This window comes from Anomaloglossus baeobatrachus, chromosome 8 (genome assembly GCF_048569485.1).
Source record: "Anomaloglossus baeobatrachus isolate aAnoBae1 chromosome 8, aAnoBae1.hap1, whole genome shotgun sequence".
Lineage (NCBI taxonomy): Eukaryota > Metazoa > Chordata > Amphibia > Anura > Aromobatidae > Anomaloglossus > Anomaloglossus baeobatrachus.
Window position 1 is genome coordinate 63,495,900 of NC_134360.1, and position 15,698 is coordinate 63,511,597.

At 45.7% G+C, this 15,698-nt stretch overlaps 1 protein-coding gene across 1 annotated transcript in view; it reads right to left on the minus strand.

The window, feature by feature from the left end:
- Positions 1–15,698, minus strand: part of LOC142249827 (stabilin-1-like) — a 281,112-nt gene that overhangs the window by 34,489 nt on the left and 230,925 nt on the right. The window contains exon 48 of the mRNA XM_075321739.1: positions 3,184–3,333. Within this exon, the coding sequence (XP_075177854.1) occupies positions 3,184–3,333 (150 nt within the window). The remainder of the gene's footprint in view (positions 1–3,183; positions 3,334–15,698) is intronic.

Consider the following 15,698-nt stretch of genomic DNA (forward strand, 5'->3'; position numbering starts at 1 on the left):
GGCCATGTCATTATTTTTTCATCTTTTAGACCTTTACTGGCCAGCCACGCTGTGGAGTAGTTGGATGCATGTGATGGAGCATTGTCCTGCATGAAAATCATGTTTTTCTTGAATGATACCGACTTCTTCCTGTACCACTGCTTGAAGAAGTTGTCTTCCAGAAACTGGCAGTAGGTCTGGGAGTTGAGCTTCACTCCATCCTCAACCCGAAAAGCTCCCACAAGTTTATCTTTGAGGATACCAGCCCATACCAGTACCCCACCTCCACCTTGCTGGCGTCTGAGTCGGAGTGGAGCTCTCTGCCCTTTACTGATCCAGCCTCTGGCCCATCCATCTGGCCCATCAAGAGTCACTCTCATTTCATCAGTCCATAAAACCTTTGAAGAATCAGTCTTAAGATATTTCTTTGCCGAGTCTTGACGTTTTATCTTATGTTTCTTGGCACGCCTTGTGCTTTTTGATACTCCGGTAACGTTGCAGCTCTGAAATATGGCCAAGTTGGTGGCAAATGGCATCTTGGCAGCTTCATGCTTGATTTTCCTCAATTCATGGGCAGTTATTTTGCGCCTTTTTTGCCCAACACGCTTCTTGCGACCCTGTTGGCTATTTGCAATGAAACGCTTGATTGTTCGGTGATCACGCTTCAAAAGTATGGCAATTTCAAGACTGCTGCATCCCTCTGCAAGACATCTCACAACTTTGGACTTTTCAGAGCCCGTCAAATCTCTCTTCTGACCCATTTTGCCAAAGGAAAGGAAGTTGCCTAATCATTAAGCACACCTTATATAGGGTGTTGATGTCATTACACTGCACCCCTCCTCATTACAGAGATGCACATCACCTGATTTACTTAATTGGTAGTTGGCTCTCAGCCTATACAGCTTGGAGTAGCACAACATGTATAAAATGTATCATGTGATCAAAATAATCATTTGCCTAATAATTCTGCACACAGTGTATTGTATAGGAGGCTATGAGGGCCATCATACTCTGTGTGGGACTGGGGACATCATACATTGTGTGTGGGGGGGGGTCTTTAAGGGATATAATACTGTGTGATCAGCTGTTGAGCCATCATACTGTATGTGTGGGGGGGGGCAAAGAGTCATACTACTGTGTGGTTTGGGGGGGCTGTGGAGCTCACCATACTGTTTAGGTTGCTGTGGGGGCCATCATACTATGGGGTGCGGAGTGACTACAGGGGTCTCATGATGTCTGTTTGGGAACTGAGGGGATATTATACTGTGTGTGTGTGTTACTGTAGGGATATCATACTGTGTTGCGAGCACTGTGGGGGTTTTATACTTTGCTGGGGCCACTGTGGGTTCATCACACGGTGTTTGTTGAGGGATTGCTGCAGGGGTATCATACTTTGTACAGGGGGCATCACACTCTATGGGAGCCATGAAAGGAGTACCATAATGGGTGAGAACAGAACACTAATGGTCTTCAGAAGGGCAAACATGGCGAAAAAAAAATTGGAATCCAACAAAGCGGAGATCCAGAAATATGTAGGTTTACGCGTTTCAAGGCCTCTTAATCATAAGGAAACATTTAGCCCTGAAACGCGTCAACATACATCATGGTGGGTTTCCACTCTGTCCGTTTGCTACTTACTGATGGAATAAAGTCTACCCTTTTAGAAGTGATGGATCCTCTTTTTTGGAGGTACGGTAATTAAATAGTTGGAACTTTTGATCGGGAGCACTCGGGGGACAGGTGAGCTGGACAGTATTTTGTATTTCTCTATATTGCAATCAGTGGATCTTGTCACCATCTATGGTCCATGTACCTGCTGTAAAGCAGATCTCTTTTTTTTATTCTATTTTCTGCTCATGATTATGAGGGTCTCCCATCTCTCCTGTTCTTCTGTTAGCATTTACAATCAGTAAGAAAAAAACAGATTATAAAAATAAAAAGATATTTATCATTTTCTGGTTCATATTATTATAGATAATACATTGCCTTTAAAGGGAGTTTACAATATAAAAAGAAGGGTCTACAATACTTGTGTGATTGCAAACTGCGGTGTCTTGACAGTGAGCAATGCGCACACACAGTCACCATTCCCTGTGTGACTGCAGACTGCTGAGTCTTGACAGTGGGCAACAAACACTAACCTCTGATTGTATAATTACTCCTACGCTGACCGGGTGTGACAAACACTATTTGCCCGAAGGGCAACAAAAGGTACCCTAACTAAAGACCTAATCAAATAAACTTTATTAAATTATATAATTGGACAAGGATTAAAATTGGCAGGTGGGAGGCCTATTCCGTATTAGATGAGTGCGGCCGCGGACCGACACTACTCTGGATAATTCCTAACATAATATGATTGGCTATCACCTACACTGCCTGTTAAAAACTACCTAACAGCTAATAACCTCCCCGACATGTTTCGCCATGACTGGCTTCATCAGGGGCTGAGGCTATAGAACGCTGAAAACAGGGGTTACATCCCCTTTTAAAACCTCTGGTAGTGACCTCACCATAGGGCTACCAATAGTGGTGGACTCCAGTGGCCAAATCAAATTCAGGATAACTTCCATTCACACTTCAATTGGATGTGATTGAACACTTATGAAACACCTGTCAATTTTAATCCTTGTCCAATTATATAATTTAATAAAGTTTATTTGATTAGGTCTTTAGTTAGGGTACCTCTTGTTGCCCTTCGGGCAAATAGCGTTTGACAGTGGGCAATGCACACACTGTCACCATTCCCTGTGTGACTGCAGACTGCTGAGTCTTGACAGTGGGCAATGCACACGCTGTCACCATTCCCCTGTATTCCCTGTATGACTGCAGACTGCTGAGTCTTGACAGTTGTCAATGCACACACTGTCACCATTCCCCTGTATTCCCTGTGTGACTGCAGACTGCTGAGTCTTGACATTGAACAATGCACACACTGTCACCATTTCCCTACATTGGCTGTGTGAGTGCACGGTCACATGCCAACTAGTCTTATACGACTTCTATATTCTCTTCTACTGAGAGAACTAGAGTTAGATTAGCCGTCACACAAATATGGAAATCGCAGACGTGATCACTCGACCTCCCATCCGCATGGGGAAAAAATTTCTTCTTTGACCCATTTACACTTTCAAATAATAGGCACAGCTTTTAACCATGTAGTAATACAGTCACAATGCTAAAAGTAACTTAGTAAAAGCTTACCTTCACAATTTGGGCCATATCTTTGGGGGGCACAGATCTCACAAGCGGTCCCATTAAATCCTAATGCACAGTTGCACTGCCCAGTTTGTTGCATGCCATCATCACATGATCCATGATTACTGCATGGAGCCTCCAGCCCACCAGGACACACTGAAATATGGAATCATTCGTTAGAACGTCAAGATGCTACAATTGTCACTTTATAACATAAAAAACCCCAATGTATGGTTAATGTGTTGGTTACTTACCTCAGGTCTGATGTGGGACACAGCCATGATGTGAATAGAATATGATGTCAATCAATTAAAGCCCAAACTGACACTATAAGTTAAGCATACAAGCCTTGCAGGAATACAGTCCATAGAAAAATTGCCACTTTAAGTTTTCTAAGTGCTACCTCCGTTCTGCAGAAACTGAAGTTTAATACAACATGCCTGGTTTTGTAGGCCTCGCCTCGATCCCTGGTGCCTGAGCTGTTTCTGCAGACAATGCTCACTTCAGGCAAGCTAGCGCTGCGACTAACCAGTGAGGAAGCTGAACAATGGTGTAGCGTAGGGTGCCAGTACTCATGGAAAAGTAACTATATACCACCCACTAATCCGTCAACCATTGGCACCCCATAAGTCACTTCCACTAGTCCACCACCGAACCGCAGGGGTAAAGATCGTGACTATACCTGTACTGCAGAGGGTCCTGCCAACTCCACGCCTACTTCAGCTGGATATGTGCCTGAGAAGGCACATTCAGCTGGGGTGTATTGCAGTGCAGAGACTCGTCAAGTCCCTGCACCACAATACATGCCACCAGCCAATCAGAGGCAGGCAGCTCACATCGGCTTTGCCGGATGACATTGCCATGCACGGCAGTGTTGCGCCAGCTACAGAGGATGCCGCGTGGTGAAGGAGGGTGAGAAGAATAGTGGGGTTTTTTTCAATGCAGTAAAGAAAAGCAGCAGAAGGGGGACATATATACCAGGAAGGAACCCAGGATGGGGGACATATATACCAGGAAGGAACCCAGGATGAGGGACATATATACCAGGAAGTTACCCAGAATGGAGGACATATATACCAGGAAGGAACCCAGAATGGAGGACATATATACCAGGAAGTTACCCAGAATGGAGGACATATATACCAGGAAAGAACCCAGAATGGGAGACATATATACCAGGAAGGAACCGAGGATGAGGGACATATATACCAGGAAGGAACCGAGGATGAGGGACATATATACCAGGAAGGAACCCAGAATGGAGGACATATATACCAGGAAGGAACCCAGAATGGAGGACATATATACCAGGAAGGAACCCAGGATGAGGGACATATATACCAGGAAGGAACCCAGAATGAGGGACATATATACCAGGAAGGAACCCAGAATGGAGGACATATATACCAGGAAGGAACCCAGAATGGAGGACATATATACCAGGAAGGAACCCAGAATGAGGGACATATACACCGGGAAGGAACCCAGAATGGGGGACATATATACCAAGGTTGGAGAAATACACACCAGGATGGGGACATACAGTAGGTGAAATACCGTAAGTGTTGAACCAATCATCACCATCCCCAATTTTCTAAGTATATATGTCTCTAAAGGTGCTATTGACATTAATTTCTCCCCAGATGTTGATAACAACCCATCCAGTCCACACAGGCAAAGAAATCAAATCATAGATGTCCATAAAATGTTACATGTAATCATGAGAAATGATACAGGGAAAAATTATTCAACACTTACTGAAATTTATTTAATACTTAATACAAAAGCTTTTGTTGGTGATGAAGCTTCAAGATGCCTCCTGCACGGAAAAACTAATTGTATGCATTGCTCAGGTGCGATTTTGGGCCATTCTTCCTATGTCCTCTTTCTAGGAACTCTGAATTTTAGTACCTTCCATACATTTCTATTGGATTCAGCTCCGGTGATCGGCTTGGCCATTGTAGGAGGTTTATTTTGTTTCTCTGAAACCAATTGAGAGTTTTCTTGGCTGCGTGTTTGGGATCATTGTCTTGCTGAAATGTCCACTCCTGTTTCATATTCATCCTGGTAGATGGCAGCAGATGTTTATCTAGATTGTCTCGGTACATTTGTCCATTGATCCTTCCTTCAAGAACAAGAATTTGCCAGTGCCCTATGCGAAGAAACAGCCCCACGGCATGATGTTCCAAGCACCACACTTCACCGCTGACATGGTGTTTGCAGTGCTTTTTGGCCTCTAAACATGGGTTGTATTATGGCATCCAAAGAGTTTAATTTTGGTCTCATCTGACCAGACTATATTCTCCCAGTATATCACAGACTTGTCTAAATGTGGTTAACCAAATTGTAAATGCACTTGAACATGCTTTTTGTTCAGCAATGGAGTCCTGCATGGTGAGCGTGCATACAGGAGCATGCATATAGGAGCGTGCATACAGGAGCGTGCATATAGGAGCGTGCATACAGGAGCGTGCATACAGGCCATGGTGGGGGAGTGCATTATTTATTTTTTTTCTTGTAAACAAATATACCTGGTGATTCCAGGTCTTTCTGTAGGTCTCCAGAGGTGGCCATTGGCTCTTGGATAACTCTTTTGATATTTCACACCTCTGTGTTGTGGGGAGCACCTGGTCATGGACAATTTATGGTGAAATAATGTTCTTTCTACTTCTGGATTATGGCCCAATCAGTGCTCACTGGATCCTTCAGTAGATTAGAAATTCTTCTGTAGCAAAGGCCACCAGTATGTTTTGCAACAATAAGGTTGTGAAGGTCTTGAGACAGCTCACTGGTTTTACCCATCATGCGATTGTGGACATATATACAAGGATAGGGGACATATAGCAGAATGGGGGACATATACATCTAGACGGAGCCCAGGATGAAGGACATTACTAAATAATAAGGGGAAATGCAACACTTATGTCTTTACAGAATTTAGAATGCTACAAGGGCCCATACATTTGATAAACATGTGGGGGGGGGACCCAGGTTAAAATCTTGCACCGGAGCCCATCGGACTCTAGTTGTGCCACAGTTGAACCAGTTATTCCACAAGTACATGTATTATTATTTGAAGAAAATACTGATATTTTAGTTTGCTCTTTGAGCTTTTAGTTTGTTTGTAGTTTTTACCCAAATCTGACATACTTTTTTTTATTAAGTTATTTGCAGTTATTTTATTATTTTTTACACTTTTTATTACAATTTATTTTTTTTCTAATACTTTTATTACCCTTTCCATAACCTTAGCCCTAAGAGTAATGATTAAGCCTAAAGGCCACTTTACATTCTGCGATATCGGTCCCGATATCGCTAGTGTGGGTACCCGCCCCCATCTGTTGTGTGACACGGCAAATCGCTGCCCGTGGCGCACAACATCGCCCAGACCAGTCACACATACTTACCTGCCCGGCGACGTTGCTGTGACCGGCGATCCGCCTCCTTTCTAAGGGGGTGGTCTGTGCGGCGTCACAGCGACGTCACAGCAGCGTCACTGAACCGCCGCCCAATAGAAGCGGAGGGGCGGAGATGAGCGGGACGAACATCCCGCCTACCTCCTTCCTTCCGCATAACGGCCGGGAGGCAGGTAAGGAGAGCTTCCTCGTTCCTGCAGCGTCACATGGAGCGATGTGTGCTGCCGCAGGAGCGAGGAACAACTTCGATACTGCTGCAGTTACGATATTCGAGAATGAACCCCCATGTCACCGATGAGCGATTTTGCACATTTTTGTGACGATGCAAAAATCGCTCATAGGTGTCACATGCAGCAACATCGCTAATGCGGCCGGATGTGTGTCACTAATTCCGTGACCCCAACGACTTCGCATTAGCGATGTCGTAGCATGTAAAGCCCCCTTTACTCTAATCTTCGTTAGGGTTGAGAATAAGTGTAATAAATGTAAAAGCAGCTCTTAATAATGAAGACAGTACACATGATTCAATACTACCATTCATTAGTGATGATCTTCTATCATCTCAGTCACGGCTTATGCACAGTGCAGCCTGTCCAGATGAGTTTTTTTATAGTTTGCTGCGCTCTGCATAGGCAGCAACTGAGGTAACCAAGCTCATTTCACTATACTAAGCGTTCTCATCTTGTTCTCTACCTAAGCAGTAGATGACCAACTCATCTTGACGTCTGCGCTCTGCATAGGCAGCAATTGAGGCAACAAAGCTCATTTCACTATATTAAGCTTTGTCATCTAATTCTCTACACCTAAGCAGAAATGACCAACTCATCTTGACTTCTGCGCTCTGCATAGGCAGCAACTGAGGTAACCAAGCTCATTTCACTATACTAAGCTTTGTCATTAATTCTCTACCTTATCAGTAGATGACCGACTCATCCTGACTTCTGCACTCTGCATAGGCAGTGCTGGGCACACACTCACGGCAGCATTACAAGAAGAAGCTCCTGTCATTTGAGAGTAGGGACGCTGTAATGGTGGGGGATTTTGTGCCCTCATAGACTTGGGTAGACAGGGGGTCACCTTTATGCCCCCTAACCTAATTAGCATATCTGATTAAATTTCAATTTCTGCATAACGTGATAGTGAATATTATACTGCGCAAGCAATTTTTAATGGGGTTTTAGACCCTACTGAGGAATATCTGTCAAATTGAAGCACAGGTATGCGAAGGTGAGATTAAATACTCATTCCAGCTATGTGGGTGCAGTGTCTCCCTACGGTCCCGTAACGCTGTTATGTCACGTGAACGCTGCAGCACATCACAAGCCACTTTTGGGTTACAGCCTTCCCACCTGTTACCCTAGGGTGCTGTCTGACAGAACTCTGCAGCCGATCAGTGGCCGCTGATTGCCTGCAGTGCTCACATGACAACATGCATGGCGCCAACATCGCTGGAGCGACGCTGGTCTTGGATGGGAGATTTCAATTATACAAAGGTCACTTTAGTATTGAAGACAACTGCTTTAAAGCAGATCCTTACCATGACAGTCTCCTCCATAATGATTTTTACAACAACGGGGTCTCCATTGGACAGAATAACACTTTCTCCTGCATCCGCTATACTGTGCCGCAAATCTACTTCTCTCTGTTTTTCGTAAAATTCTATACACTTGTGCATGTCTATGTCTGGGAACGAAAGGTCTGAAATATCTTGTGCAATTCTCTGTCTCCCCCTGCAGGCAAAAAAGAACAATGTCATCATCCAATATTTGCTGAATACGCAGGGGGGACAAATTAAGCCCAATATGCTTTTACCCAATATACCAGTGTATAAAGAAAAGCAGGACCTGTTCACCTCATGAGGTCGTGTGAGACACCACAATAAAGAGGGCTTTGGAAAACAACTTGTGGCTCTCCTGAAGAAGAGCTTGTAAACAGTGAAACGCGTGGAGAATTAAACCGGATTGACACCCTGATACCACATATTGGACTTTTGTTTTAGATACAAAAAGAGCAGCGTAGATCACCCGCATTGTCCACAACGTTATAATCCAATATTTGTAACAGTTTATACCTTTGGTGTAAAGGGTTTCAATGAAAACTGAAGGATGACTAGGACGGTGCTCTACAGAATTAGGGCACAGGAGCGACCAGACAGTGTTCTTCTATCACACCTGCCTTGATATTAGTTACTACTCTGCTTTTCTAAAAATAAAACCTAGCAGGAATTTTCAGCATTTTTGGTGTAAGACTTAAATATAAGACCTACCCCGAAAATAAGCCCTTGTCACAGTACAATAATGAAGTGTCCGTGCAGCTAAGAACGTTAAAGAATACTGCAGGACACTTCTTTCTAGACTGCGGACACCCCCAAAACAGAGAAGACAGACCCCACAATCATACTCATCAGACGCCAAACGGGAGGACCTGTAGTGGAACACACATCAAATCACACACACACACACACACCAGATCACACACATAATAAAGATTGCACATCCACACACATGAGATCACATACACACACACACACACACACATCAGATCACACACATAATAAAGATTGTACATCCACAAACATCAGATCACACACACACACATCAGATCACGCACATAATAAAGATTGAACATCTACACACATCAGATTACGTGCACAATCAGATTGCACACCCACATCAGATCGCGCACACACACACATACACATCAGATCACACACACACATCAGATCGCACACACACATCAGATCGCACACACACACATCAGATCGCACACACACACATCAGATCGCACACACACACCTCAGATCACACACACCTCAGATCACACACACCTCAGATCACACACACCTCAGATCACACACACCTCAGATCACACACACCTCAGATCACACACACCTCAGATCACACACCTCAGATCACACACACCTCAGATCACACATACACCTCAGATCACACATACACCTCAGATCGCACACACACACACACACACACACACATCAGATCGCACACACACACACACACACACACACCAGATCACACACACCTCAGTTCACACACACACACATCAGATCGCACACACACACACACCTCAGATCGCACACACACACATCAGATCGCACACACACACATCAGATCGCACACACACACATCAGATCACACACACATCAGATCGCATGCACACACATCAGATCACGCGCACAATCAGATTTTGCACCAACACACATCAGATCGCACACACACACACACACACACACACACATCAGATCACACACACACACATCAGATCGCACACACACTCCCACGTGAGATCGCACACACACACTCACCACATCCTGCTATATCGATTGCTTCCAGCCAGCCGGGGAACATGGGACACAGTGCAGAGGAGCGCAATGACCTGCAATGGAACTGATGAAGGACTTGTGGTGGAATGCATTGAAGCTTTCCACCACAGATCCTCCCGCTCCACAGCAATGCGTCCCATCTTCCCATTTTCCCCTGCCGGCCGGAAGCAATCAGTATTACCAGATGTGGTGAGTGTGCGGACAGAAGCAGGGGAGGACGGTGTGGAGCATACCTGCTGGGTGCGCCCACCGAAGATCGCAGGAGGACCTGGGAGCCGTGCAGACGTCCGGGGTCTGGTAAGTATGAGTGTCCTGGGAAATGGGATCTTCTTTTTTGGGAGGGGCAAATTTACCCCGAACCGTGTTTCCCGGGAATAAGACCTACTCCAAAAATAAGCCCCAGCACTTTTCTTCAGGGCAAAAAAAATATAAGGCAGTGTCTTATTTTTGGCAAAACACGGTATTATTCATCGTTAGTCAACCTTCATATTATTACAGATACAGTGGTGAGACTTTTTCTTTCCTTTGCAGCCCCTTTCCCTGGGAGGAAATGTGAACAGCTCTACTGATTGACCTTTCCCACTCATGTCGGGAGCCTACGGTAATTGGAACATATTCATCTTCCTAAACCCCTATTGTTGGTGTAAAAAATAAAATAAACTTGTCTGTATCTGTAATTTCAGTAACTAATTTATGTAAAATGAGAACCCACATGCAGTAGTCATGGAGGTGCCCATTCCCTAAACATGCCCCTTTCTACTTTGGCTGACTTCCCAGAGGATATGATCTCTACAGCATGCTGCAGCGGCACCGGGTGCATGCACAAAGCGCATTGCCTGCACATGCAGCAATATTGGCTTTAGGTGATGTATCCCTGCCCCAGGAACATTAATTAAAGGGGATGTCCATTATTTGGACACCCCCTTCTCACTCCCCTTGTTTGCCCCACTAAAAATAAATATGCCTATACTCACCTCTGGTGTGGCTGAGGTTCCAGTGATGTCTGAAGCTGCGTTCCCAGGGCTCACAAGAACATTGTTATAAAATGCGAGCCCTGCGACCAATCAGTGCCAGCTTCTTTCTCCCCGCCTTCGGACATTTAAGCAGGATGTGAGTGCTGCACTGACTTCCTGTTCAAATGTCCGACGACTGGGAGAAGGAAGCCGGTGTTGATTGGTCACGGGGTCCATGTGTCACACCAATGTAATATAAGACCCAGGAACGCAGCTTCAGACTTTACTGGACTCGTGGCCGCACCGGAGGTGAGTATAGGGTTATATATTTTTATGGGGGTGAAAAAGGGGAATGAGAAGAGGTTGGAAAAGCCCTTAAAACTAGAGTGACCGTGGTTAGGGTATGCGCAATATAACTTTTTAACAGAGATCTGTCTTCTCTGTTACTACTAGCAATTAATTTTCACTAAGTGAGTACAGAATGAATGCAAAGTATTGTCCTTATTGATAATACAGATTAGTTTATATATAAAAATTAAAAAAAAATAAAAAAAAAATATATATATATATATATATATATATATATATATATATATATATACATACACACACACATTATATATATATATATATATATATATATAGATATATATATATATATATATATCTCAAATATCTTATACTGTATCCACACTGTAAGCTGGAGGTATTGGTGCTAAAACAGTGTCATTTTTTTCCTTTTCTATGGCCCATAACAGGTAGCATTGAAAAAAATATGATAATGTGTAAAAGTATTTTCTGGATGCGCAGATTATAATCTAATAATAAGATTAATAATTATTAAAACATTGAAAAGTCTATCAGAGATGAAGAGCCTTCGTGATTTACTGCGTGTTCAAATTCTGCTTAGTTCCTGAGCTGTCACATTTCGTAGCTCCTTATTTCTTGCAACAGCCCATTCAAAGCACAGAGCTTTTTGATCTGTGCTTTGACGTTCTCAGCGAGAAGCTCTGCAATCTGCTCTGAATGGAGTGTTCATGGCAGCATGGCCTATTATCCTCTGCAAGCTTTGAGTGACTGGAGATGTGCGCAGGGAAGGAGAGTAAGGCTACTTTCACACTTGTGTTGGACGGGATCCGTACCATTGCGTTGTGTGACGCATGCAACGGATGCGTTGCATATAGTGGCACAACGCAGTGCTACGGATCATACAAAATAACGCAATCCGTTGTAGTTTTTTTTCCTTGTCTTTACACATCTGAGCATGTGCAGTTGTGTAAAGACAGCTGTGTTAACGGAATCCGTCAAATGACGCATTCTAACGGAATCCGCCACCATAGGCGTCCATTATAAAAACAACGGACGCCTAACAGATTCCTGCAGGTTGCGTTTTTTTGACACTGCGCCAAGCGCAGAAAAACGTTACATGCTGCGTTCCATCCGCCCGACGCAGCGTCAAAATAACGACGCTGCATCGTCCAGCGGATGCAACGCAGACACTTGCGTTACAGTGCGTCGTCCATACAACTCTATGGAGAATAGCGCAGCCCGTGGTCCCGCGCATGCGCTGTGCTACTGTAGCGGTGCCATGCACTGTGTGCACGTGTGACCGCTAGTGACACTTTGCGCGGGCACGAGGTTATGGGCGGCGCTGTGAGTGTCATCAGCAAGTGCCGCCCATAACCTCGTGACCGCACTTTCCCCTCTTCCTCCAGCGTTCTGCGCAAGCGCTCGCTGGCCAGATGACCGGACGTCACCTCCTTCCCATCCTGCTCAGCAGCAGGAAATAGATGGGAGGAGCGGACAGAGCAGTCGGTGCCCGTGCAAAAGCGTCACCAGTGGTCACGCGTGCACGCAGTGCACGGCACCGCTACAGTAGCACAGCGCATGCGCGGGACCACGGGCGCCCAGGGGCGGCGTCCTGAGGTTTCAAATTCAGCGTTCAGGGGCGGCGTAGATCGGCAGGAGGACAGCAACGTACATCAGGCAGCCCGCCCCCATGGAAGATTTAAGAAATTTGCATACAAAAAGGTACAAGTTTGTAAAGTATTTATTTTGGAATAAAAGGGGCCACAAAAACTATAGGAAGCTTCCTAGAATACAGCCCAGGAGCTGCAGAGGGGGGAACTTTTAGCTTTATAGCTAAATTTCTGATGACAGGTTCACTTTAAACGGGGGGGGGGGGGGGTCAGGTACTTGGCCCACTGGTCCTTGTCCATATGGTGCTGCAGGCAAGTCCGTTAAAGGGCCGTCAGAAAAGAGTCCAAGTCTCCATCCTTCTCCAGCATTGGGAAGTCCTCAACACGGACCTTTGGAAGCTTGGTGTCTTGATGGTCACGGGTGGATGATGAGGGCTGGAGTTGAGCTAGCTGCAGCTGGTGGTCATGCTCTGCCTGACGCTCCGCAGCCTCACGCTCTGCCTGTCGCTCCGCAGCCTCACACGCTGCCAGACGCCCACGCTCTGCCATGAGCATCTGGTAGGTGTTCTCGTCTCCAGCTGTAAGACTGGCCACAGCAGCTTGAAGGAGGGCCTCTGAACCTCTCAGGCTGGAGGGATTGGCAAGTGGTGATCTGCGGCACGCTGCAGAGCCTGGTGATTCGCTGTCCACTGCAGAGCGGAGGACTGGCATCTGGCTCTTTGAGGACCCTTGGGTGGGCTCCTCCTCGCCTTGTCCATAATTGCCAGGCTGTGCACTGTCCTCTGCAGAGCGGCTCTCTGGCGTTGGACTCCTGGAGGATTCGTGAACAACCTCCTCATCGCTGCACACAACACCGTTCTCCCCCTCTTCAGCTCCTTCCTTAGCATTGGCCAGTTGCATAGCTCTGCTCCTGGTGCCATCAGCCATTCTTGCAGACTTTGGTCACGGACACAGAACTGCCACCTGATGCACCCACACACCTTACAGTATCTGCACTCTGACACTCTAGTGTTGGTCTTGTCTGAAGACCCCAGCAGCCACAGCTGCTACTGGCAGTCTTTAGTGTCTGGGAGTATGGGTCTCACACTCACACACACTATTATCTCGATCCCACCGCTGGCCACCAATATGTCACGAAACGGGGGGTAGGAAGTGGAACTTACACCCCTCCTTTCTACCACCCGACAGACAGAGCCCGTGACGCGCTCTCTAGCGCCATTTCTATATTCCGCAGCACTTTACAATTCAGGTGGATCATATACAAACCAGTAACAGTTATAGAAAATACAATATTTAGAGGGGGAAAAAAAAAAGACAACCCTGCTCGTGAGAGCTTACTATCTACAATGAGATATGAGGGGGGGCAAGGTACAGGAGCTTATTTACAGTGACAATCCAGCCATCTTAAAGAAATGGGGGATAGATAATGGCTTCCTGGACCAATTGGCCTGAACCTTGAGATGCATTTGGGTGGCATGGAGTTTGACGTGGGGTTATGTTGTGAGAAGTTGTAGAGGGACTGTGTGAATTGGATTTGATTAGGGAGTGTGATAGGCCGCCCTAAAAAGATGCGTTTTTTTTCTGAGTAAGTTGTGATTTGTCCTAACTTCTTGGGGTAGAGCGTTCCAGAGGATTGGTGCAGCTCGAAAGAAGAAGTCTTGGATCCGGGAGTGGGAGGTTCGAATTAGTGTGGATGTTAGTCGTAAGTCATTTGCAGAGCGTAGAGAACGGGTGGGGTGATAGACAGAGAGGAGGGTGGAGATGTAGGGGGGTGCTTCACTGTGGAGAGCTTTGTGGGTGAGAACAAGCAGTTTGAATTGGATCCTGTGATATATGGGCAGCCAGTGCAATGACTGGCACAGAGCAGAGGCATCTGAGTAGCGGTTAGCCAGATAGGTGACCATGGCTGCTGCATTAAGGATGGACTGTAGAGGAGAGAGTCTAGTTAGGGGGAGACCAATTAATAGAGAGTTACAGTAGTCAAGGCGTAAGTGGATCAGGGCCAGCCACGGTGAGAGTTTTTGTCGTTTCCATTGTGAGAAATGGGCGGATTCTAGAGATGTTATTGAGGTGCAAGCGGCAGGAGCGGCAGCATGCCGGGATGCGATATTTCTGCTTGACATGTTTATAGGAAGCACGGCTCATGAGATATTAAACATTTATTCCTGGTGCCTGTCTGTCTCAGGTGTTCAGGATGCCTGTAATTAGTCTGTGACTTCTTCTACAGCGTCACAGAGGGGGGTCTTCCTTCCCCTTTGTGTTCTCAAGGCCTAAGAAGAAATGATCTGCCAACTATTTGTGAAGACTTTGAAATTCTGGGGAAGAAAATAAAGGAACGGAACGTACAGGTTGTTTTCTCATCAATCCTCCCAGTCGATGGCCATGGTGTCAGAAGATGGAATAGGATACTAGATTTGAACAACTGGCTACGACGGTGGTGCAGGCAGCAAGGATTTGGATTCTTAGACCATGGAGTGAATTACCTCTACGATGGACTTCTCGCAAGAGACGGGATACACCTCACAAAACCTGGGAAACACACGTTCGCCAGAAGGCTTGCCACACTCATCAGGAGGGCTTTAAACTAGAAGAAGAGGGGATGGGAGAAAAAACAGCAGACAAGAACATGCAGCAGAAGGACAAACTAATCAAGGATACTAGATGCCGTAAAGAGGACCCAAGACAGGGTACTAAGAAGGAAGCTGAGAAAAGGGGAGCAAAACTTCTTTCCTGCATGCTGACCAATGCAAGAAGCCTGACCAATAAGATGGAGGAACTGGAGCTGGTAATGTATGAGGAGAAATACGACATAGTAGGAATAACTGAGACATGGTTAGATGATAGCTATGACTGGGCGGCTAACCTGCAAGGATATGAATTGTTTAGGAGGGAT